A 27,064-nucleotide genomic window follows, 5' to 3' on the forward strand; every position below is an offset into this window, starting at 1 on the left:
AGCAACGCTAACTTTGTGTAATACAAAGGTTGTAGGTAGTTGTGGCTCTTGCGACTCTGAAGTACTGTTGGAGAGTCTGAGGATATCACCACCTAAACATAGTCCGTTATTATGCAATTTGGATCTTTGAGGATTTGTTTTTCAATAGCGCTCAGATCAATGAAATCATCTTGCTGCATGTAGCAAACCCAAAAACGAGTTACTTGGTCTTGCAGTTGATATTACCTGGACCCATTCAAACGGTTCGCACACAAGGTGGTTCTTCTCGTTTCTCTCAATTATTGCAAAATCTCGATCACAAGGAAAAAGCTGTGGCGCGTGATTAGAAATTTTTGCTTCACAGATGTGAAGTGCTTCAAGTTCAGCAGATGCTGATACAAAAACCATAGTTTTCCAGTTATTATTCTGCCCTGTACATCAATCTGACCACACGACTAAAGTTCTTTCTTCACTTGATTTTAGTACTGAAAATTGAGAGGTTATGTACTTGAGGAGACAAGAGGTTATTTCTGCTGATCCACGCCTGGCTACATTTTCGGGCCATACACACATCCACACCTTATTGTCTCCAACATTATGTATTGCTTGATTGTAAGTTGACAGTTGACGTTAATAGAATACTGCAGAATGGTTAAGGCAGAGATGCCAACTTTCAAGAGAGGCAATTCGTAATGCACCCGTTAGGGCACGGTGGGAGAGGGGGGCGACTGTAGAATTTTTTTCCAGAGATCTTACTATCTTACATATCATTGAAAAATCAATGAACAACATACAATTCCACCAGGTGTAACAATTTAAAGAGTGGCATTCTTACCTGCAGATGGTCTGCAGTACATATCTGAGGATCATTTCTTTTGTTGAGTACTTGAGTTCCTTATCAGTGCAATCGCTTAGCATTTGGTAAACGTTCATAGGTGACATGCTTCTTGTTTTGATATTATGTGCATCCTCTGCACTTACAGTTCGGAGTTCATATTAGCACGGAATTCAGTCGTGCTCTTCCTCATCACGCGCATCTGAAAAATCGCAGCTACACGCAACACAAAACACGTGCAAATGAGATTTTGAGGAATGCAGTAAACAGGGCCATTCATTCGAGTATTCCTCCCTAAATTTTTCAACTATTTTTGGTTTATTACTAGCATCACTAGTCACGGTAACGTCATAACACGTATTTTTCTGCACAAGAAATTGCCTCATTATTTCAAACCTTTCGCATTTCGTTAACACACGATTAGCTTATATCCTGGAAGAGGAATATACTGTATGTAAATCTGGCAAGCAAAATCGCAATAAATACTTCAACAGTCACGCACACAGTATTCACAATGAAACGGAGTTTGTCACCACTTTGCCGCCAAAACAAAGACAAAAGAAGTCGCATACTTGAATGGAAGTCCGATCATGTGACGAACAAAGACAACTCCGCAAGATATACCACTTTACAAGTCCCTAGTTTTCCCGTTCTGGAAGCACACACTGCGTTCAGCGCGTGAAAACTCGAAATATTCTTAAACGAGGGACACAAAAGGGGTTTAAATGATTACTGAGAAATCCAAAAAGAATATTCTGAGAATTCAAGCTGTAATGGCATTCCTTGTGTATCCTTTTGAACACTTCATACACTTAGATTTAAAAATCAACAAAAAATCATAAACTGTGGTGCGTGATTCGTAAAGGCGTAATTATGATGGGTGATTCGTAATTAATACCATTGAATCGTAATAGTTGGCATCTCTGGTTAAGGGTAGGACAGTACAGTACCTGCTGGAGGTCTGTGCATATGACAACGTAGGTTTTGTTTCAGTATCCTTCTGCAGAATGGAATAAGCTGCTTCGGTGCACTTTGCTCTCTTCTTCTATTTTTTTTTTTTCTTTCGGTTTCATTTTCACTGTCAACAGTCTATCACAATACCCACGAGTCCAAATGTCGTACTCCATAGCGTAAATTATATTCTCCCCTAAAAAATTTTCCGTACGATCTTTCACTGCATTGTACTGTAGGATTCTCTTCTTTAAAGAGTTAGTAAAGCTTAGTAACATTCAAATTGGAACTCAGGCCGAACTTTTCATTCTTACGTCTCGAGTAGTGGCTTTCTTGTCTTGGTAGCTTGTCAAATCTTTCACATTGTTCTGAAGATTCTTTGGATGTACCTCTTCTGTCTTCAAAGGGAATGCCACATTTTATCTTCTCTTGAAGCATTTGCAGACATCTAGCAGTAATTCTAGCATACCTGAATTTGTTGTGCATTTTTTCTTAAAAAGTATTTACATGTGCAGTGTGTGCACCTCTCCCTGCATTTGATATCTGCAATGACGTGTTTGTGCATTGTAGTCTAAATTGTAGAACTCTTCAAACATCATTCTGTTGTCCTCCAAACTCTGTGTTCTACATTTAGTGGTAGCAATCTGTAAAGAGAGCAAGACATATTTAGATATGCACATATAATACATATGAATCTCCCATTAAACACGTTTCATCCACCTGTTCAGCAGGTTATTGTGTGCCTAATATGGTTGCCCCAAATTCCGCTTGCATTTCTTTTCATTCCTCTTCCATTTACTATATTTAATTTTGCGTTTTCGTCCCCTATTTATATCGTTGCAGACACCAGGACTTGGTGACACATGACGTTCCTCCGTGGCGAAATTTAAACAAAAGAAAAATGGCGCTTACGTACATGTCTGCCAACATTTATGCACGGAAACCCAGCATTCTACCGTATTCAATCTGCTACTTCATTCCGTTTGTCCCTTTCATTCAGAAATTGTAATCACACTCTAGATGTTTTGTACAGTTCTTGCTGCAATCATAACGTGTTCTGCTTAGAGCAAATTGCAGGGGATACCTATCACTAATATGAAGAGCATTGATGCTATTGGTACCTAGGTAAAGGAGCTTCAGCAGCTGTGCATCATCACCTGGTGATGTGTCAATGTGGATCAGTGATCACAAAGAGGCAAAACGAATTTCAAACTTCAAATCTGAGTACGATGCTCATCCACAGTTTGTCCACATCATTTTCTAAAATCTTGTTGAAGATATATATATTTAAGGGTTAAAAATGAAAACAATTTTACATAATAAGAAAAAGAAAGCATACAAACCCAGAAGGAGTAGTTGCTGCCACCTTCAAAACCCGATTCCACGATAGCCTTGGTGTTATGGCCGGGCACAATGCCCACTACTGGAGGAATAGGGGGAGTGTAGTGGACGAAGTAGTTCTTTATCACTCCCTTGGGTTGTGCAGGAGCATGCCAGGAAACTTCTATCTTATTGCCACTCTTCTGCATCAAAGTCACGTTCCAGGGAGGACTGGGAACTGAAACATGGAACATAACATCACTCATTTCCAACACAATGAATGGTAACGCTCAACTCCGTGTTAAATTAGCATCACCATTCCCTCATGTTGAATGTGAATGATGTGTTGGATACAAAACTGCTGTAATTAGATCTTCTGAACAATATTCCTGGCAGAGGAAAGGTTTTGAAACAATGATTTTGAAAATCTGATGGGTGCATAATTTCTTACAAAGATGAAATCTGATGGGTGCATAATTTCTTACAAAGATGCAGATAACAATCATCAGTAAGTTCGAGTGAGGATGGAATATCTCACGAACATTTCTTCTTCCTCCCATGCTGCAGGAACTGTAACTTAAGATTTTATGCAACCAGCTCTTTTCATGCAACAGTGCTAGGTTAATAGAGTTTCTACAGCGGCAGCTGCGTAACATCTCGTTTGTTAGAAGAAAGTCAACAGATTATCCAAGACTTCTATGTTTTATATACAATGAAACCTCGTTCGTGTGTTCTTCCTTAACATGTTTTCCTGCTTAGCACGTTGTAAATTTGAAGTTCATATTCTCGTCGTATTAAATCTATATAAAAATACCTCGCTTATTGCATCATTAATTTTCATTATTACTGCTTAGCACAATCACATATTCCCTAGCCCTGAAAATGTTAGTTATCATCCCTCGCGTAAGAGCCGTCGCCACAGTTGCGTGATTACGGAAAAAGGCCTTAAATTCCATTGACAGGATAAGTTGCACCTTCGTTAGCCTCAGGAATGTTCAGTTTTGCTTGCCGGTTAGCAGCGAGATTGCTGAATAACACAGTGAGCTGGTATTTCACATTTCATTCACAAATTAAACATTTATTTTGTGTTGAGTGGTACAGTAAAGTGTAGGGAATACGTGATACGGTGGACTATTCCTGGATTAGGAAGATAATCGTGTGAAATTGACTAGTGTGGTGCATATTTGCCTTGTAATAATCTATAAGAAATAAACTGACAATACAATGTATCAAGTAAGTGATATTACATCTACATCCACTTGGTGGCCATCTTCAGCCAAACAGATTATGTGATAACCAAAACATTTGTATAGCAGGCAAAGACAATGTTGCAGGAATAATTATAACTTTAAAATACCTATAATAATTTTTTTAATGGTTATGATCTTCTTGTCATAATATAATTTCTTAATTCACTTAGGACCTCAGGCAAAGAATAAATCACAAAATGATAGCCAGAATTAGGAATAAATAAACATACAGAAAAAAATTATACATACATACATACATACATACATACATACATACATACATACATACATACATACATACATACATTACATACATTATCATTATAGACTGTTATGCCTTTCAGCGTTCAGTCTGCAAGCCTCTGAGAATTTACTAAACGTTGCCACAGTCCTCGATTTGCAACTAGTGTTGTGGCCTCATTTAGTTCTATACCTCTTATCTTTAAATCATTAGAAACTGAGTCTAACCATCGTCGTCTTGGTCTCCCTCTACTTCTCTTACCCTCCATAACAGAGTCCATTATTCTCCTAGGTAACCTATCCTCCTCCATTCGCCTCACATGACCCCACCACCGAAGCCGGTTTATGCATACAGCTTCATCCATCGAGTTCAATCCTAAATAGCCTTTATCTCCTCATTCCAAGCTCCCTCCTGCCATTGTTCCCACCTGTTTGTACCAGCAATCATTCTTGCTACTTTCATGTCTGTTACTTCTAACTTATGGATAAGATATCCTGAGTCCACCCAGCTTTCGCTTCCGTAAAGCACCTATTTTCAAGTTCCAAGATGTTAGACTGCAGGCTTTCGGCACAGTCTGCCATTAAGACCAAGTCGTCAGCATAGGCCAAACTGCTTACTACATTTCCACCTAACTGAATCCCTCCCTGCCATTTTATACCTTTCAGCATATGATCCATGTAAACTACAAATAGCAAAGGTGAAAGATTACAGCCTTGTCTAACTCCTGTAAGTACCCTGAACCAAGAACTCATTCTACCATCAATTCTCACTGAAGCCCAATTGTCAACATAAATGCCTTTGATTGATTTTAATAATCTACCTTTCATTCTGTAGTCCCCCAATATAGCGAACATCTTTTCCCTCGGTACCCTGTCATATGCTTTCTCTACATCAACAAAACAAACACAACTGCCTATTCCTCTCGTAGCATTTTTCAGTTACCTGGCGCATACTGAAAATCTGATCCTGACAGCCTCTCTGTGGTCTGAAACCACACTGGTTTTCATCCAACTTCCTCTCAACGACTGATCGCACCCTCCCTTCCAAGATGCCAGTGAATACTTTGCCTGGTGTACTAATCAATGAGATACGTCGATAATTGTTGCAATCCTTCCTATTCCCTTGCTTATAGATAGGTGCAATTACTGCTTTTGTCCAATCTGAAGGTACCTTACCAACACTCCATGCTAATTTTACTACTCTATGAAGCCATTTCATCCCTGCCTTCCCAATATACTTCACCATTTCAGGTCTAATTTCATCTATTCCTGCTGCCTTATGACAATGGAGTTTATTTACTATCCTTTCCACTTCCTCAAGCATAATTTCACCAACATCATTTTCCTCCTCCCCATGAGCTTGGCTGTTTGCAACACCACCATGATGATTTCCTTTTACATTGAGAAGATGTTCAAAATATTCCCCTCCACCTGTCCAGTGATTCCCTGGGATCTGTTATTAGTTCACCAGAATTACTCAAAACACTGTTCATTTCCTTTTTCCCTCCCTTCCTAAGATTCTTTATTACTGTCCAGAAAGGTTTCCCTGCTGCTTGACCTAGCCTTTCCAGGTTATGACCAAAGTCTTCCCACGACTTCTTTTTGGATTCAACAACTATTTGTTTCGCTTTGTTTCTTTTATCTACGTACCAATCTCTGTCTGCCTCGGCCCTTGTTCGGAGCCATTTCTGATAAGCCTTCTTTTTACGTTTACAGGCTACTCTCACTTCATCATTCCACTAAGATGTTCGCCTTTTCCCATCTTTACACACAGTTGTTCCTAGGCATTCCCTTGCTGTTTCTACTACAGCATCCCTGTATGCCACCCATTCACTTTCTATATCCTGAACCTGCTTACTGTCTACTGTTCGAAACTTCTCACTAATCATATCCATGTACTTCTGTCTAATTTCCTCGTCCTGGAGATTTTCTACCCTTATTCGTTTGCAGACAGATTTCAATTTCTCTACCCTAGGCCTAGAGATACTTAGTTCACTACAGATCAGATAGTGGTCCGTATCATCGAAAAATCCCCGAAAAACTTGTACATTTCTAAAAGATTTCCTGAATTCAAAGTCTGTTAAGATATAGTCTATTATGGATCTGGTACCCCTAGCCTCCCATGTGTAGTGGTGAATAGACTTATGCTTGAAGAATGTATTCGTAACAGCTAAACCCATACTAGCACAGAAGTCCAGCAAACGCTTCCCATTCCCATTAGCTTCCATATCTTCCCCATATTTACCAATCGCCCTTTCGTATCCTTCAGTTCTATTCCCAACTCTCGCATTGAAATCGCCCATTAGCACTATTCTATCCTTGCTGTTGACCCTGACCACGATGTCACTCAATGCTTCATAAAACTTGTCAACTTCATCCTCATCCTCATCTGCACCCTCACATGGTGAATACACGGACACAATTCTTGTCCTAATTCCTCCCACTGACAAATCTACCCACATCATTCGCTCATTTACGTGCCTAACCGAAACTATGTTGCGTGCAATGGTATTCCTGATAAAGAGCCCTACCCCAGACTCTGCCCTTCCCTTTCTAACACCCGTCAAGTACACTTTATGATCTCCTATCTCTTCCTCCTTATCTCCCCTTACCCGAATATCACTTACTCCTAGCACATCCAGATGCATCCTCCTTGCTGACTCAGCCAGTTCTACCTTCTTTCTTCCATAAGCCCCATTAATATTGATAGCTCTCCATCGAATTCGATTTCGTTCGCCAAGTTGTTTCCAAGGAGTCCCTCGCCTGTCAAATGGGAGTGGGACTCCATTACTCCCATAGGTCCGAGGCTTGCTTAAAGTGTTCTGAGCTCGGTAAATTCATGAAGCAGGATGCTGCCCTACTTGCACATAGTCCAAGTGAGGATCTCTCCTCTCGGGTTATGGACCACCGGTGAATTGTATAGTCCTAGCCGCCTGAGCACAAGGAGGGCCACGACTCAGAATATGTCCGAGATGCCCACTCCCATTCCATAGCAACTGGTATCCCGACTCTCAGGACCACTTACTAGGCCACTCAGCCGTTGCCCATGGTTCACAAACTAGGACGTGACTACAGTAACCAACAAACATGAATTAAAAAGGAGAAAAATTATTTATGAGACTCATCTCTAATGTCTGATCGAGAACAAGCACTGACCTGCTGTAGGAAGCAGGCACCATAAACAAAGGAGAAGGTAGGGAGGGGAAGGGTGTCTAAAGTGGGCTGAAGGATGTGGAAAGAAAGACTGCTGCTGAGAGGGGAATTTAAACAAATTATAAAAGAAAGAATTATTTTTATCTGAGACATGATTATTAAAGATAGGAATTAAAAGGTCAAATAAAATGTTTGTGTGTTTTAGTTATAAGGAATTTAGGTAGTTATAAGAAAATCTGAGTTTTAGGCAACTTTTTTTTTTTTTTTTTTTTTTTATGCTGGCCAGCGAACATTTGGATATCCTTATATTTTAGTTATGAGTTGTTTTAGTTGTTCGGGAATGAGAATGGTCGTTTGTGACCATACTAGGTGTCCTTAGGTATTTGTTTCCTTGAGTATAATGTATTTTGGTATAAGATTAGGTTATGTAAGGTTTGCATTCAGGTTCATAACTAGGGATTTTATGTGTAAATTTCAGAATTAAGGTAAAACTCCCTTTCTTTTATCTTTTGAAATTTATGAAATGTGCTTGCCTGGAGGGGGGTTGGAGATCCCGAAATCATAGGGTGCGAGGATTCTCCCCACATTGACTTATTGAGCCACCAGTTTGGTGCCTCTAACTTAGTTATCAGCATAAGTGAAGAAAAATAGAAAACCCACACTGCAGCCTTTCGTTTATTTTGAAAAGCTCTTCTGGCTTTTCCTTATGTCTTCTTTTTTCTCCCGTGGATTGACCTCTGTTACAGTGACTGGGATAACTGGGTTCATCCAAAGGAGAACCTGCTGTGCTGGCTGATTAGCATCCAACCCTGGAGTTGAGTGACCTAAAGTTCCTGGTGGTGGCAGTTGCTCTGTACTGTGCCACGCTTCACTACTGGCTTATTGTAAGTTCACTACATGGGTGAGCTCATGGAGGCCATGGTGGGACTGAATGTGGATACAGTTGTTGGCAGCCGGCTGGTGCCAGTGACCCTATAAAACAGCAAAACAAGTGGTCAAACGTGGAACACTCTGATCCAGATAGATGTCACCGGGGAGAACAAGTGCAAGTGTGTCGGATAGGGTGTGTGGTCACAATCCCCCCCCCCCCTCAGTAAAATTAAAGTGTATTTGTTTCGAGCATAGCTGGAATTTAAGGGGGGGGGGAAGATGTGACCTGTGTTTCAACAGTCTATTTAATTCGGAAACACCAAGAAAGGACGGAGAAATTTATTTACATCAAGAAAGGACAGAGAAACTTGTGTTCTAAAATTTATTGTAATATATATATTTTTTAAATATTTAATTCACTGACATCAAGAGAGACACTATTATGAAGAAATTTTGATCTTGGAAGAATGTAAAATTTTATTTGAAGTTGTGTTTGTTAATGTTTGAACTAATTGTGTGCAGTATCTAACACTTGTCACAGGGTGTACGGGCACGGGGCATTTCTAGGAGTGTGTTTCTTGTCGTTTCCTGTCCTTTGCTGGCTCATCAGAAGGATGTTGCTCAAACAGCCTTCTGATAGGTTAGAATAACGACCTCGCCTATTGGTGAAATTTATGTCTGAATTGTAGCAAGTTTCCCTGATTGGCTTTTTGCACGTTTCTCAATTTCCGGCCTTTGGCTCCTTGGTGGGAGCAGGGCTGTTGTCCGTGTCTCGTTTTTCTATGGCCTAGCAGCCGGACGCACTTCACTAGTCGTCCTGTCAGCGGGCTCCAGCCACCTCTGGGTAAGCATGTTTTCTTCTCTCAAATTTTAAATTAAAATGTAAATTTCTTTTACACGCAGAGTTTACCTTGGACCTTTCTTGTAATGCATTAGCTCTAAAGCTAGGCATATCCTTTTGATTTTGGAGGCAAACCCCTTTTTTAAAAATTAATATATTTGGTTGTTTATACGTAAAACTAATTTTCCTCCGGCACTGCCTCCCGTAATTCTATTCCGATTTAATGCACTTCAGTTGGAGCTATGCGTCTTTCACAGAAGTGTTTTAGGAAAAGCAGCAACTCCAATGGCCTCTGCAATAAGTTTCTTAGTTTTTTTTTATTTTCCTTGTAAATCAAATTGCAAAGTTGATTCCATTTTTTTCAATGTAACTTTAAAGTATTACTGTCTGTAATTAGGATGCTGCCGGTTACGTTTCGTCATGCACTTGTGTGAAGAGTTTTGTATTTTCAGGTTAAATACACCTTTAAAGAAAAGTAAGGTAGAAATGTTTTAGTAACTGATGTGCGGCAGCACAGATTCCTGTAATGTTAAATTTAAGTATTGTGAAAGTCATGGATACGAACCTCGTGGTTCATTTACAGTATTCTTTGTTACACCTTTACTGCCAATGTTACCGTTGTTTTAATTTCCTGTTGTTCTGTTCTCACGTAAAGCCTTCTTTTTATTTGTCAGTAAATGTGGACTGAAGGGTAACCGCGTTAACGTTTCTTCTCTACGACATCAAGTAATATTCCATCCTCTTAGGGATCCCAGCCCGCTTTTCCACATCCTTCACTAATTGTCATGTTGGTAATCCTGTTTGTTTTTTGTATCTAACAACGTGTGTCTCCGAAACTTGTGATGTTTAGAACTGTTGTCTCGTCGTTTGATATATTTCCCTTTATCCTTATTATTGATTTAAAAGTGTTCTTTTCATTAATGTTGACTGTTTTGGGGTGACAACACGTGTTGTTCCCTGCAGAAACGTCTTATGTCAGTTTCACTCCACCAAAACTAATTTTTGAACATATGGCAAGAGAATTATGCGTGGCATGAGCACATGTTGCAGATTTACTTGCTGCACATTTTGGAGAAAACTGCCAGAACCTCAACAAGAGCAATCCATTTTCTGATTTTGAGGAATTTATTGAGGAGGAGCCTAGGTAATCTCCAGTCACCCACTTGTGTTTTAATTTTTAAAAGTATCTGTATGACAATGGTGCATTATTAGCAATTAAAGCACATTTTGTTGATTTCAGTTTGTTTCTTAACATAATAATTATTTGGATTATTGTATACATTTTTTTTGTTCAAGTTTTATAAATATAATTTATTTTCTATACTCTAACAAAATTTGGCAAAAAGGAAGCTATAGCTTGTATTTATTTTAAGTGTTGTGTTTCTTATTGCTGCAATGAAGGGCAGGTCCATCAAAGAGTTCTAAAGGGAATAAATTATTTTTCATTTTTCAAGAAAAATACTAATATACGATTTCTGGAATTGCATTCCCTGAATGCATGTACCCAAGAGGAAAAGAAGAAGATTATAATGATTCCTAATACATCACTCAGCGGAAGTTTTTCCAACATTTCATTCCAAATGACTTGTCCCTATTTCCAAATGGATGACAGATATTATGTGGAACCTTCATAATGAATTATTTTAAAGAATTCATTTTTAAATATCAGTGAACCTCTACTAGAGCTCTGAGAAACCATGGCAATGTGTCAAACCTATACCCAAACAAGCAGCAAACACTAAAGTTGAATGTTCTGAGTCATCAAACCAAATGTGTAAGAACTCAATGAGACTGAAACATACACACTGTATTGCTTGAGTCATGGTGCCATCTGTGCATCAAATCACTCAAAGACTGAAGGAGAACTTGGGAAATCAATCACTGCTTGCCACGAGAAGTCTCATGAAAGCAGTCGTTTGAGCGATAAACAACAGCAAATAATCAACAGACTATAAATGTAAACTTGTTAAGTGAAAACAATGACACTGAGTAACTGACAATTAAATACAATGACCAAGAACACTATACCAGATGTAATAGACTGGAGATCAACAGTGTACCAGAGTCACCTACTTTAATAAAAATGTGGTCCAGAATGTTCCAGATATTGGTAGAGCTCTTCATTTGGAGCTGAAGGAAGAAATGATCAATGGTTTGACAACCATATTGACTGTACAGTAAAGAAAAATATATTACCGTATTTACTCGTGTATTAGACCCTCCCTGGCTTTACGGGACGAAGAAAATGAAAAAATAAATCTCGCCTATTAGACCCCCCAACGTAATTCATCAGAGAACGATGATGATTCCCCTTCGAAGCGGGTACAAGTCTTATTGCAGCTCTGATGATATCGCACAAATTTGTGAATAGTTTTGTCTGTACGACCTACGCAATGAAAAACGCGTTGAATCCATGCGGTACATCTGTGTTTCGTAGTTAAGACATGTCTGCCTCTGTAGCGTAGGTCTACTGCAAATCTGATGACGTCGCACAGATAGCTGAATAGGCCTAGCTTCGTGTCCAACCCGCGCATTGCAAGCATGCATCAGTCATGCTATATGTCTGTGTTTTGTAGTTAATAATATCCGCCAGCGTAATGATTAGCACAATTAGTTGCTGTTTTGGGGGGTCTGGCTTCAATTCCCGGTACCGTACTGCCAGAGATTTACGAATGGCAGGAAGGTTGATATGTGGTAAAAGTGGTACATGTAACTCCCCTCCACTGGGGGTGTGTACAAAAAGAGCTGTAGCACCTCAGGATGAGAAAACGAGTTTACTTTAGTTGAGAAACATTCGCGGTTGTTGCAGGCGAGATCATTAACAAAGTGGTCGTTTAATATCTCGTAACTCGGGCCAATATAGGTATACATTTGGAGAGAAGCAAGTTTAAAGCGTGATAAAAGCTACCCAATTAAAACGATTGTTTTACTCACCAACGTACCTAACAAATAAATAAATAATAATAATAATAATAATAATAATAATAATAATTTTATGTCCCCACGTATTATCTGCACACTTTTTAGCGATAGATTTACACCCTAGTGCTGAATCGGGTGACCTCGGCAATCTTCAAGATTGGTACTGCCAACCTTAGAAACACAAATTATGAATCGCTTATGCATCGCTAGTGACATCTGGCGTACACTTTACATACTAATACTGTTGTTATTTACACAGCAAAGTCAACCTATAGAATTCACTCTAGGAATAAGATTCGCATCGAGAAATGTTATATAATGTGCGTGTGACACAGTTGGTGGCTTAAGATAACAAGGGTTTAGAAAATTCATACCGATCGATCATATTATCGATTCAATTCACATTTCATTTCCATTCAGTTGGCAGTACTAACGGAACCAGGAGAGCTCCCTCCTTACTCCTCAAACCCGATATTCGGAGACGCCAAACAAAACATACTAGTGTACCCGTTAATAAAAAGACAACGAACGTACAAAATTAAACATTATGATAATAAAACGCATTACCGCCACACCTGTAGATATCCATAAATGCAGTATAGTTTTCTGTTATTTAACTTTTTTTTTTCCCGTCAAACTTTTGGCACTATCAGGGCGATAATATACCTAACCTAAACAATATGGTCAATCTTATCTCATGGACAGCTGTTTACGCAAATCCAGATGTGATAAATGTAGAGAACAAGCATGAGATATACTTAATAATAAGGGTCTGTGTTTCAACAGCCGCAGTTATCAAAAGAATGTTTCCAGTTACTATGTATTACATTCAGAAGTACAACTCGTAACATACGCTAGTTATCAGCTGATGGTTTGGCATGCCTTCTACAGTACGGCTTTATTCGGAAGGAGTGGCTTCTGCTACATATACACCAACTGGAAATATCAGAGACCATCTGGGAATAGATTTACACTGTTTAGACTCTATAGTCGGGAACAAAATTATTTTTAAAAGGTTCAAAAAGACGGGACCTCGTGTGCTCTTGATTGCAGTTCATGGCTCAAAGAGAATGAAGCATGGCTGATGCGACCGACGAGAGATAGCAGTGAAGATGACGTCACTTAGAATGCCGACATGCCGCGCCGGTAGCAAGGCAGGGAAGTTGGCGATAATTCAAATGAAAGCAGTGATCAGGTTTACTGTGTGCTAGGCCTACTGCTGAACTGACAGAAAGAAATGCCTGGCCAATAAGTTCTTTTGTATCAATATTTAATTATATGATAACATGATACCCTTATCGCTTTCTTCTACGGGGTCGAGTAGGAAGCGAGACAAATCTTCGTGGCAAGTTTTTATGGCCGTATGCCCTTCCCGACGTCGACTTCACCAGAGGAATTAATGAGATGTAACGAATGACGTGATATGAGTAACTAAAATGGACTTATATATGTACCGTAGGCCTAAAAGCCGTGTTAAACATTTATTGTCTTTTAACGTTTAGAAATACTGCCTTCTATCGAAAATAGCCAATATAACTTAAATAAGTTTGTTAAATAATAGTATAGAACGTTTGTTTACACGTACAATTTATAGCCTAGAAGTCATGTGTTTGCTGCACAAAATTTTGAGGTTATCGCATATTGGAAAAAAGGGGTCTAATACGCAAGTAAATACGGTATTCCACCTTAGTCAATACAATAAAATGTGTCTTCAAGAAAACATGCTTCGGCCATTGGGCCTTCTTCAGCCTTAAAAAGAAAGTCTAGAAAACACAACAATGAAGTCCTATGATAGATGAGTCTTGAAATACCTCATCTTGTTTTAGCATCAAAACACCAGCACTCATTCTACAAGTCTTGACGTCCGAAAATTGTGAACAAGGTTATAGGTATCAATCTGTAAGACAGCATTAAAAAAATTGTTATGTGGAAAAGCTGTGCAGAGAACAGGCAGTGTGATGCACTGTGTCACAATCTGAAGTTGCGACTAACTGTAAATCGTTTAAATCTAAGAGTTTCATTTTTGTCCGTATTGAACTGAGAAAGGAAGATAGGAAACTTCGTGCGGTAATTAACAAGACCAAATAGTGTTTCATGAATCCACTCCTTTATGCAAAAGTGATATGCACAATATAGTATAACACAGACAACTTTTTTCTACAGTGAAAAATATCTGTCATTTGTTTCTGAGAGCAAATACAAGAAACAAAGAATAAACATGAAACTCCCCATATAATAGCAGTTCAATCAATCTGATGGATAGTAAAAAATTGCTTTCCCTGACAATTCCCGACCAAAAGTCATGTGATGTTAATGACGAGTTGCTTCTCCGTGAACCCTCAGAACGGCAGCAATATGGTGAGGTATACAAGGTGTTGGAATCGCTCTGGAAGGATCTGGATCCACGCATCTTACACTGCTCTTGTGTAGTTGGTGTGGGGTTCATGAAGAGTACACCAGCATCAACAGCATTCCATAAATACTCAACTGGAGTAAGGTCGGGGCAATCCATGATTGTAACTTTACTGGAGTGCTCCTCCAATCACCTGAGTGCCACCACAGAGCGGTGACATGGCGTCTCCATCAGGGTACTCTAGGGCCAGAAAGGGATGCAGATTGTCTGAAAGAATGTCCACATAATGTGTACCAGTCAGCGCTCCCAGCAGCCGGACAATGGGGCCTAGTTGTGACCATGAGATCGCTGCCCAGGCCAGAACTGATCCATAGCTTCATGGGGCATACGCCACACTCTCACGCGCCATTCAGCTCAATAAAACTGGAACCGGGATTCATCGGACCACAACACTGCCGCCACTATTTCGTGGTCCATTGCTGATGTTGAGCTCCGTGTTGAGGTGTCAGCAAAGGCACAAGAGTTGGTTGTCGACTGGTGAAGCCTATGCGATGCAGTTGCCTCCTTACAGTCCTGGTAGAAATGAGTTCCTGACTCCCAACATTCAACTGGGCAGTGATCTGACTCACATTAGCCTGTCCAGCGCCCAGTATCATTCTGCGGAGAAGACGTGATGTCCATTCGTTAAACAACTGTGGTCTTTCCATCCGGCAGTTTACGCGGGTGGTCACATTCTCTCTGTGATACTGAAGATCCAACCTCGATACTGTTGAACTTGGAAACCCGAATTCGTGTGTAATCTCCGCAATGCTAGGACATATGCGCCGCGAGCTGATGATCAGTCGGTTAACTATCGACGTGTTGCCATCTTTACAACACTGGTGTCTGTCAAAGACTGCTCAGCTACACCACAGCTGTCCGCAATGTTCAGGAGTCATACACAACACATTTTCTAATGTGACATTAATTCCTGGGACTTTTGGCCACTCAGTGTAATTTTAGTTTTAAGGACACCAATATAAAAGATGTTTAATAGTTATCATCATCACTGACTCCACAGTTAACAGAGCTGGCGTTATCCAAGTGATAGTGGTACTGTCGTGGTTTACTTGTTAGTAACCGCAGCAGTCTGCCTTATTTCACAATTGCCAGGCTGAAAGGCTCAGACGGTTGAGCCAAACTTGGCAAGTTCAATCCTGGCTCAGTCCGGTGGTATTTGAAGGTGTTCAAATACGTCAGCCACATGTCGGTAGATTTACTGGCACGTAAAAGAACTCCTGCGGGACAAAATTCCTGCACCTCGGCATCTCCGAAAACTGTGTAAGTAGTTAGTGGGACATAAATCAAACAACATAATTATTATCATTATTGAACAATTGCCCAGAAACCCAGGTTACACATGAAAACTGGATACAATTCTGCTTGCGCTGCAGAGAGTTCTTTCTTCTCAATTCTATTCTTCTTTTGAGCTTGTGACATTTGTGAATCTTCATCTTACCTTGAATTTCAACCAGCACCATCATGACATAATTAACAGTGCATGGGTTTCAATCTTTAACGACTGCCTTCACGGCCTGCTTACTCCTAATCACTGGCATCATTATCAGACGTAACAGCGATCACGATGGATCTCGCATTCCTGCCTGCCCGCCATGTATCACCAGCTCCTGGTGTTTTGGGCACTCCATTACATCCTGAGTGAGCTCCTTCTCCTCCCGGTGTTCATCTGTCTGAGGGAGAGATACATTTTCTTCAGCAGATTTTTTATTATTGAGGCCCTTACTCTCGATGGGCTCATGTTTTACGAACCTAATACCTGGTGTTCTATTCAAAGTGTTTGGTCTCTAGGAGAGTGAGCAACTCATCAAAATTTTTCCTGCAAATTTCACTTAAATCTTTCTTTCTTTTTCCCTTCCCATGCTAGGTACTTCTCTTTTATGTTCTGTTTCCATTTTCCATGACCCAGAGTTTTTTATTTAATACATGTAAAAGTTGAAGGAAATTCTGTTACTAATATACTTTAGACATTTAAAATCTAACACTAATGTGGCCTATGTGCGTTTATTTTCCCCCTTAAAATTAAAAGCTTTAGAACCTCCAGGCTTGTTTGACAGGTCTATTGTCGTGTTTATCTTTTTTAGAACTTAACAACTGAGATACTGACATTTTTATATTCGTAGTGTAGCCTTTGTAACAGTCAAAACCCTGTATCTTTTTTTTTCATGCACTGGACCATTAACTAAGTTTTAATGTCATTTAAGTATGCCATACTGGTATAAATTTCAAAGCTGTTGACGGTGATTCGTCCATCAGGTGAGACCCCTTGGTTCTATTCGACAGGAGTAGGCTGTGTGCCAGCACTGGGGTTCAGTCTCTCCCTTCCTGCTATCACGTTATTAAAGTCTGATGAGGATGATGCCAGGAAAAGCACCTGATCGTAAAAACTCACTACAAAGATACATCGCACTTCATACACGACCCTGTAGAGAAACGGGACAAAGGTTGGACATACATACATTAATTATACATTGTCACTTTTATGTTACTGTCATCTTCAACTAATGTCCTAAATCCTGGCCATCTTGTCCTTCATGGAATTAACCTCTTGGGAGGGTTCAGTATTTACTGAGATCCACTGCACCTTACTCAATTATACCAGAGTTACTGTGTGCTACACATAAACTTCTTTGACTTACTTTCTGGTTACTATTTCAACAAACTATGGTTGCAAGCTTTCTGGAATGATAACTGCAGACAAACTCACCTCCTTCAAGAGTGGTGGCCTGCACGTAGATGGCAGGAGGATACACCTTGTCCGAGCCAGCCTTCCTGACGTACACAGTTGCGTTGTACCTGCTGTTTGCGTGTAGATCTTTGAACGTGAAGATTGAACCCGCAACCCATTTGGAGGCATTGTACCACTTGGCTTCCTTCACGTCCAGTTCACGCCACGTTGGGAGGTAGACCAGGCTTTCATTCTTGTCTGCTGGAGCTGCCCAGGTAATGGTGAAACTGGACTCTGTGATACCAGTACGATCCACTCCTATTGTCAACACCTGAAGTACAATAGCACTGGCTTACATTTGCACAGTAATAATTATTTCAGGAGATATGAATCATAAAACAGTAAATGTAGGTATCAGAAGAGTTCAAACTGGAGGTCAGCATTCCAGTGACAGAGGATAGTCTCACGCTGGAATCATGACGGGACGAGATGGGTCGATTTTGTAACCTGCTTGTACAAGCTTGAGTGCACAAGCACAACTTAGAGGACCAGTGTGAAAGTTATCTGTTTTAAAATAACCTTAAAGCATTAAAATCAAGAAACACTTCAAACAGTAAACAACTAAGTGATGTGTTCCCTTCCTACCCACATGTGCAGTTGCCTTGCTTGCTCCCATCATCATGACTGATCAGTTTGACATTTTCCCTGTGGTATTTTAAGAGTGTATCATTAACCCTCTACTGCATACTGTTGCCATTAGGCAACAAATAACTATAGACAGAGGTAGTTTTACGGCACACCTTCAACTGTACAGTCAAACACATATACCAGTGATGCCTTGTTTTTTTTTTTTTTTTTACATAACGTAAGACAAAACAGTCCTACAACCAAAGGTACTCCTTCCACCCCGTCAACATCCACGCGAACCAACCACCGTTTATTTTACGTGGGCCCTCCCCATCATATTACCACAGACTTCAGGAGTACCTCTGGCTCAACCTCAAAGACATTACCGACCTACGGTCGTGCAAGTATACTTGCGCCCTGCAATACGTACCCATGGCCAGTAGGCAGTAATGTTTTGTCTTTGAATGTTAAAAGCTTAGCGTAAAATCGTGGAAAATCGTATATATATTCCAATATGGCAATCCACATCACATACGAGTGTTCAGCTATTAGGCCCAGTTAAGAATTGCTGGTATATCTAAACCACTGAGCGTATGTTGAGCATTAAAGCTTGAAATTTTCTTCACCAAACGAAAACGAAAAATAATTCATGCAGTAGAGGGTTAACAAAGGCGAGCGTAATGGTATAGTTTAAATACCATCAATCAAGTCACAAAGCGTTGGCATAACAGACCATGAGCATTTAATGTTACGTCTAGTCACAATCACGAAAATGGTGAACAGATATTGATTGTCAATTGAAATGAATTGTTAAAACCATGAAAGGTGCAACAAATCTAGACTTGAATAATAAAACTGGTAGGGAGATGGCAACCACAAGCGAATCACAATGTTGACAAGTTTGTGGTTGCTAAACATGCCGTGTTCCTTACCGTTATTTACTCCCAAGCCCCTTAATTCTTGCATAGATAAAACCAATGAAAATAAACACAGAGAATGAAGCCTTAACCAAACCTATCAGAGTTGACTCCCGTACATCATGCTGTCTATACGAAACTACGACATTGAACACCACGAATTACGGTCCATAAATGAAGTTATGCGAATGAGCAATATAAGGCCTGGCCTACTCAAATTAAACCACAACACTGCATCCCACTGATGCAATAATGTCATCTATCAACTGTTTTGGGAACACTTTGTATTCATAGCTACACATCTCTCCCCTGGTAATTCCCTAATAAAATGTGGTACGACCCGAATTGGCCAAATGAACCCTCTCAGCCGTTATTCTCCCTGTCTGATAGCTCCTCACCGGGAGGTGAACAGGCCAGAATCTAAGCCAAGTCCTGCAGGTAAGAGGCAGACATGTTACCGTAGACTACTACGATCCACAACTGGTAAAATATTTGTTGTAAAATTGCACTTGAAGCACTTTGTTTTCCTGTTTTATGTCAGGAAAGTTCATATTTGAGTTTACTTAATAGTATACTGTCAGATCATCATCATCATAATGAAAATGCAACATTAACAATAACAACGATAACTTGAAACAATATTTAATATTTGCTAATTTGCATTTATCATACCACAAGTTATCGGGGTTAACACGGGAGGGACGTTAAACTATAAATCCATTAGGTTCCAAAAACAGTTGATAGATGATATAGTACAGAGGGTCGGCTCCAGAAACAGCAGTAACAACACTTCGCAACTCCATTCGCAACCCATGCCTACATAGAGTATGCAGGAGGGGCAGAATCGAGACGCAGCACGAAAGGGGAAATGTTTGGAGAAGCAGCAGGCAAAACGGGGCACGGAAATGAGATGAATTTGCAGAGATTTGCCGTAATCATCATCATCATCTCCTTCTTCTTGAACCACCTTCAGTTTCCTGGAATATACACAAATAATTCCCGCACTGTAATTTTTAAAGGAAATTTTTTGAAAATAAAATGAGTACAGTATTTATATAACCACACTGTACTGAAACCCTTAAAATACTACAGTACAATCATACAGTTCCAGTACTGTTGGTAAGCCTCTTCCACTCTGTCTCAATGAGATACATTTTGTTGTTAATGACATCCCTGATCTGCAATGTCCACATCTCTCCGAGTTAACATAAGCTGTCCATCCTCGTTACATGCCCAAACCACCTCAGTCTGGACATGCTGACCTGACCTAACAGTTATTTGTCAATCCCAGCTTCCTTTTTAACCACATCAATCCTTAACTTGTCGAGTTTGTTTTTTTGAATTGTGGACCTAAGGGTAAGTTTATGCTGCAGCTTCCCTGCTGGCACTAGGATGCTCGCCCTAGCATCTCGCTGCTGACTATAGCCAGGCTGCTTGCCATGGAGCTTTAACCCTGCAGCAGCCCCGCGCGCACACTGCTGGCAGCTCTCAGCTGTAGTCGAAAATTCAAAACAGAGGACTGATAGTTAAGGCGGTTTGTATTTTGCATAATTTGGTTATAGATATAGAGGACATGGACACAGACTACGAAGATGTACTTCCAAGAGCTACCCCATCGAGGAGTAACAACACAGCTCCAGCTGAAGCTTCTGAAGTGCGGAATAAATTCAGAGAGTTTTTTAACGAGTGAGTTACAGTTCTGTTGGCAAGTGTATCTTACAATAATTTGGTGTACTGAATGTGAAATAAAAAGTGTAAAATGCCTCGCCTGGATTTTTCAGTGCATTTCTACTGCGGGAGTTGATTGAAGAATGAAGCTACAAATGCTTCATTTTGTAATTTAATGGTGTACTTTTGAATAATGTAAAATAGTGGTTATGGAGTATTTCATTTTGACTTTAGTTAGGTCTCCTTAACAAAATGGGTTTACAGTTTGAAAAAATAACCATCGAACTTTCCATGAAAAACGAGGTACTTCATATAAATCACCTGCTTGTAATGATAGAGGTCCCCTAAATGGCGAGAATAAAGGAACAAAGTTGGCGTAATTGTTCCGCATTCTTCTACCACTTAAAGTTAAAAATTTCATTGTTCCGTATTGAAGAATATCACATTTAAAATTGAAATAATTGATAAGGAGATTCCACCTATTCAATACCAAAGAATAAGAAATGTAGTGAATTACATTCTCATTTAAAAATAATTAGAAATGGTACCGGTTTTGACCCTAGTCCAGGTCATCATCAGCCGATTAAGAAATGGAAAACAATGCATAGGATCAGTAGAAGAGGCAATATGGAAAGGAAATGAACGAGGGTAGACACTGTAAAACTTAGAAGTAAAATGCATTGTTTTCCATTTCTTAATCGGCTGATGATGACCTGGACTAGGGTCGAAACCGGTACCATTCCTAATTATTATTAAATGAGAATGTAATTCACTACATTTCTTATTCTTTGGTATTGAATAGGTGGAATCTCCTTATCAATTATTTCAATTTTAATTGTTTTAATTCTTCTACCACGTCATTCCATAGTCTGATGATGATGATGATGATGATGATTGTTGTTTAAAGTGGGCTAACATCTAGGTCATCGGCCCCTGATGGTACGAGATGAGACGAAATGGATTAAAAGTTATAACTAACCCACTGACTAGGATTAGAAAAATAATAATGATGAGGAAAATTATTATGAATTTAAAATAAGTAGTGGATCTAATTCGCAATGCCTTCTGAAATTAAAAAGAGTAAAATGTAATAAAATTAAATAAGGCACTGACATAGAAGTAAAATAATATATTTAATTCAAATGAAAAATGCACAAATATAAACACATAGTCAATAGAAAAAAAAAGGTTTTGTTGCTATTTGTTTTACGTTGCACCAACACAATGGCGACGATGGGATAGGAGAGGCCTAGGAATAGGAAGGAAGCGGCCGTGGTCTTAATTAAGGTACAGCCCCAGCATTTTCCTGGTGTGAAAATAGGAAACCACGGAAAACCATCTTCAGGGCCGCCGACAGTGGGGTTCGAACCCACTGTTCCCGGATGCAAGCTCACAGCTGCACGCCACTAATGGCACGGCCAACTCGCGCGGTAGAGTAAAATAGTAGTTAACAATAAACATACAAAACACAAACAGAAACTTCACTTTTAAACACGATAAAACAAGCCACTCTCCCTCACAAAAGATAGAAAAAGGTCTACTGGCCGCTTGTCATCTCGTCACACCTTTTATCCCATATGAACCTCTTATGATTATCCGCATGCTGCTCGTTCCAAACCGCATTGTGTTCGAAGACAGGTTCAGATAGCAAGTGATCACTGTATGTGAGTATAGAGTGCGAAGAGAGGAAGAGTGGGGTGACCTTGAAATAACCAATCACAGGATAGCCGGCGATGTGCCAGGCTCGAAAATCAAACGTGTTTGAGACCATGGATGTGGCGAGGATAGCAGCCAGCAGCGCAGCTATGAGCCGGGCTCCAGGGTAAAAGCACCAATTGAGATCCATTGGTTTGTTTCATCATCGCCCAACATTGAGCAGCGAGGCTTGGCGATGTTCCAGCAGCCGGGCTGCAGCATAAACGTACCTTAAGAAACTTCATCCGAGATGCCTGCAATCTTGATGAGTCATCCTAAGTGAAGGTGCAGGTTTCGATACTTAGGTGCGAAGTACTGACTGAACATCACCAGCTTTGATTTTGTTGTTACTTTGGGATCCCAGAGGAGTGTTCATACTTGTTGGTAAAGTGAGAGCTGTACTGCACTCTATTTGCCACCTCCTTTGCAGCTAGTGTATCCTGAGAAATTACACTGCCGAGGTACTCTCAGTGACGTAAGTTCATGTGGTTATATGTTTTTTAACAGCTATATTTATTTCTACCTAACGTGTTATTTGGAGACATATTATTGACGGTATAATTTGGATATTATTCAAGTAGTAGACCATCGGCTCGACAAACCTCGCTTTTACTTTAAGGTTAAGTCAATATTCCACCTTTACAATACCAAAAGTTTATTGTCTAATTACTTAAGCAACATTATTTAAAATATGACGGGACATGTTTCGTCTAACTTGTAGACATCATCAGCCGTAAAATATTCAAGAAAAAGCACAAAAAAGACAAGAACAGAATAACATATTAAAATAAATCGGGTTGCCGAATACGTCAAAATAGTGAGGCTGTTCTAGATTGTTCCGAGTACAAACATTCAAAAGTTGTTGATGAACAAACTTAAAATTATACACATGAGATGATACAGTAAAACTTGGTATTAAAAATTCTTCTTTAGGGTGCTGTTGACATGCAGTATTCAGGTCCGTCGGTAAAAGCTGATAATTAGGTGCACAATGTTATTTCTAGTAGAAAAAAGACGATCAACGAGCATGTGTAGGGAATCCAGTGAGATGATGTAAAGATTGTTTAATTGGTGCAAAGTTGACATTTCTTATTAAAAATTAGGTGGAATATCTGATCGTATGACGTATGTAGAAATACAGTGGATGGCCCTAGAATGAGAATAAGGACTATTGTAATTATTGAAATTAGGCAAATTTTTTGTATCTTACGATATAAGAATGAAAGAAAGGGAAGAGTGCAGCACATCTGATTACTTGTGTTCTCGCCTCTCCAAGAGCATGGATGATTGTGTCTGACTGAAGACAAACTATGGAGGTCGTGTGTGATGGGAGCTGGACTGAGGGGAAATTAGGGGAAGGTTGGAATCAATAGGCGGGGAGCAATCACGTGGAAGCTTGTTTGAATGTTTGCCGAAATAGTAACTGTTGAGCAATGCCTCAAAAATTACGTTCGCAGTTTCAGAAATCACATTCAAATTACGAGTGGGGTTGCGTTTTTGATCTATGTTGATATAAATGTTTTCTAAAACGTTGAGTAAACAGTCCTTATTATGAAAATAAAGAATTTTTAGGTCCTGTTCTATGGAAGTGAAGAAATGATTGGACTCTGTCATACGAGTCCTCATGGCGGAGTATCTTCTATGTTTAGCGGCGTTGACATGTTCCTTATATCTGATCAAAAAGCCTCTCCTGGTTTGCCCAGTATAGCTGGCGGAACACTGATTGCAATTCAACTTATATACACCTGATTTATTGTATTTGTTCATAGTGTTGTTGATTTTATGATGGTTGTAAAAGAGATTAATGTTATTGTTAACTGTTTTAAAGGCAATGTTGACCTTATGGTTCTTAAAAATGTTGGCAATTTCGAAAATCTTATTGGTATAGGTGAAAGAGGCATAGTTGTCTGTTTTTCTTTTTGTTTCTCTAAGAACGGTTGAACTGAGTTTGTCTACAAGTTAGACGAAACATGTCCCGTCATATTTTAAATAATGTTGTTTAAATAATTAGACAAACTTTTGGTATTGTAAAAGTGGAATATTGACTTAACCTTAAAGTATACGTACGACAATACGGACTTTACAATTAAATTTATTTTATGTAATAAAACTTCGCTTTTGTCGTATTTCTTTTTCTCTGCAACCCTCCTTGCAGGGTATTTTGGGATCTCAGAGGAGTGTTTGTACTTGCTGGTAAAAGTGAGAGCTCTTCTGGCCTTAATTTGCCACCTCTTTTGCGGCTGGTGTGTCTCGAGAAATTATACTGCAGAGGTATAAGAAATTAATTTTCAATTCAATATATTGTACTCTCTTGTCAATTTATTTCTTATAACTTCATGGTGTGGGTTACTGTAGTCACGTCCTAGTTCGTGAACCATGGGCAATGGCTGAGTGGCCTAGTAAGTGGTCCTGAGAGTCGGGATACCAGTTGCTATGGAGTGGGAGTGGGCATCTCGGACATATTCTGAGCCTTGGCCCTTCTTGTGCTCAGGCGGCTCGGGCTATACAATCCACCGGTGGTCCATAACCTGTTAGAGGAGAGATCCTCACTTGGACTATGTGTAAGTAGGGTAGCATCCTGCTTCATAACTTACCAAGCACAGAACATTTTAAGCAAGCCTCGGACTTATGAGAGTAACGGAGTCCCACCCCAATTTGACAGGCGAGGGACTCCTTGGAAACAACTTGGCGAACGAAATGGAATTCGATGGGGAGCTATCAATATTAATGGGGCTTATGGAAGAAAGAAAGTAGAACTGTTTGAGTCGGCAAAGAGGATGCACCTGGATGTGCTAGGAGTAAGTGATATTCGGGCAAGGGGAGATAACGAGGAAGAGATAGGAGATTATAAAGTGTACTTGACGGGTGTTACAAAGGGAAGGGCAGAGTTTGGAGTAGGGCTCTATATCAGGAATACCATTGCACGCAACATAGTTTCTGTTAGGCACATAAATGAGAGAATGATGTGGGTAGATTTGTCAGTTGGAGGAATTAGGACGAGAATTGTCTCAGTGTATTCACCATGTGAGGGTGAAGATGAGGATGACGTTGACAAGTATATGATGCATTGAGTGATACGATACGATACACGATATATGATATACAGATCTGTTCAAATTATTAGACTCAACAGACAAATTCATGCTATTTTGAAATATATTTAAGATAACTCTTCATAAAAGGAACTTTTCTTCTCAGATTATTGGTGAACATGTGCAACATCAGTTCCCACACAGTTTATGAATGCATCAAGCTGTTGGCAACTCTGATTTGACCTTCAACTGTTTTGTTTTGGAGGGAGTGTCATTGCCTGCACTGTGACTGCAAGTAGCAGTTGGATTCTTGCTTCTGAAAAAGTGTAGTTATGGCCATTGTTGATGGATTGTACTGCTACTAGGGACGTGAAGCTATCTCTAACCATTAATTTTGAAGTGATCTCATACAGTTTTATTCAATGAGTTGTTTCTTTCCAACTTCTAGTTCTGTGTACCGTATATTCGGATTGTTTTTTGATAATGGGGAAAGGCAAAGACACTTCCCCATGTAAAGTTGCAGTTGACAATGCTCTGCTGAGCGAAGAAAAGTATTCACAGAGGCAAATTGCACATAAAGTGTCTTTAAGTCAAAAATCAGTGAGTAGAATTAGTGTAGAATTGAGGAATAATACAACTTATCATCAAAATAGAGTGGGAAGGTGTGGGCGAAAATCAAATCTTTCCCCACAAGGCATTAGAACACTAAAAAAATTGGCTCTTCTCAATAGAAAATGCATTGAGAATTAAAATGGCGGGTTATGGAGCAGTAGTTCCTCCTGGGGCCTGTTCCACAAAGGTATGGTCTTGTACATTACAAGTAAATTCTCTAGTAACTTGTACAAATACCAGAGTTTCTGTTCCACAAAAGAATTTTCTACAGTTGTACTTTACTACTCCATACTTACAAATTACTAGTGAATTTTTATAGGCGTGTTCCACAAAAGTACTAGTACTTGTAACTTACTAGCGAAATGAGAAGAATTCTCTACCAGTGAAAGGACAATAATATATAAATGTACTAGTGCTATTTAAATACGCTTATTTTGGATACATTTTGATAAATATGTGGTCTAGCAGTAGTGATAGTGATGGTGATGAAAATGAAAACTATCGTCTGTACAGGGAAAGAATAAACTTCCAGTTTAACACTGTATTTGAATACAATGAACGTTTTAGGTTAAGCACAATACAAGTGGAAGAACTTTTGATAGATATTGGCCATAGCTTAAAATATCCTACGAACAGAAATAAATCTCTCTCTGCTAAACAACATTTACTAACAACATTACATTGGCTAGGAAATGGTGGTCAGTACCATGGTACTACAGATATGCTTGGGATGGCAAAATCTTCGGTCTGTGGTAGCTGCAATAAATGATATAAAATTTCCTCAAATTGTTTGTTGGCCTGAAAATACTGAAAAAAAACATATTCCAAAAAGGACATTCCTGGAATCATTAATGAGCAGAATATCTCTTACATACGTCCAACTTTTCCCCTCAAAACCTCCATGAGCTTTTCCCAAGTCAAATATTTCCATCCAACCATTTATTTTGTCTTGTTTTTTCAGACTCTCGCTGAATCCACCGAAACGAATATCTTTCCTACCTTCTATTTCCTTCAAAATGAATAACTTTGTTTCTCTTGACATCATTTTAACAATTCATGCAGAGTTTGCAATTT

The 27,064-nt window shown here is 39.5% G+C and overlaps 1 protein-coding gene across 3 annotated transcripts in view; it reads right to left on the reverse strand.

Annotated features, from left to right (window-relative positions):
* LOC136883521 (sortilin-related receptor) overlaps nucleotides 1-27,064 on the reverse strand; it is a 698,235-nt gene that overhangs the window by 168,109 nt on the left and 503,062 nt on the right. For all 3 annotated transcript variants that reach the window (XM_067155885.2, XM_067155884.2, XM_068229722.1), the window contains exons 23-24: nucleotides 17,479-17,770; nucleotides 3,109-3,323 (exon numbers count right to left, since the gene is read on the reverse strand). In XM_067155885.2, coding sequence (XP_067011986.2) covers nucleotides 3,109-3,323; nucleotides 17,479-17,770 — 507 coding nt within the window. The remainder of the gene's footprint in view (nucleotides 1-3,108; nucleotides 3,324-17,478; nucleotides 17,771-27,064) is intronic.

Source organism: Anabrus simplex, chromosome 11 (genome assembly GCF_040414725.1).
Source record: "Anabrus simplex isolate iqAnaSimp1 chromosome 11, ASM4041472v1, whole genome shotgun sequence".
In the NCBI taxonomy this organism is placed as follows: Eukaryota; Metazoa; Arthropoda; class Insecta; order Orthoptera; family Tettigoniidae; genus Anabrus; species Anabrus simplex.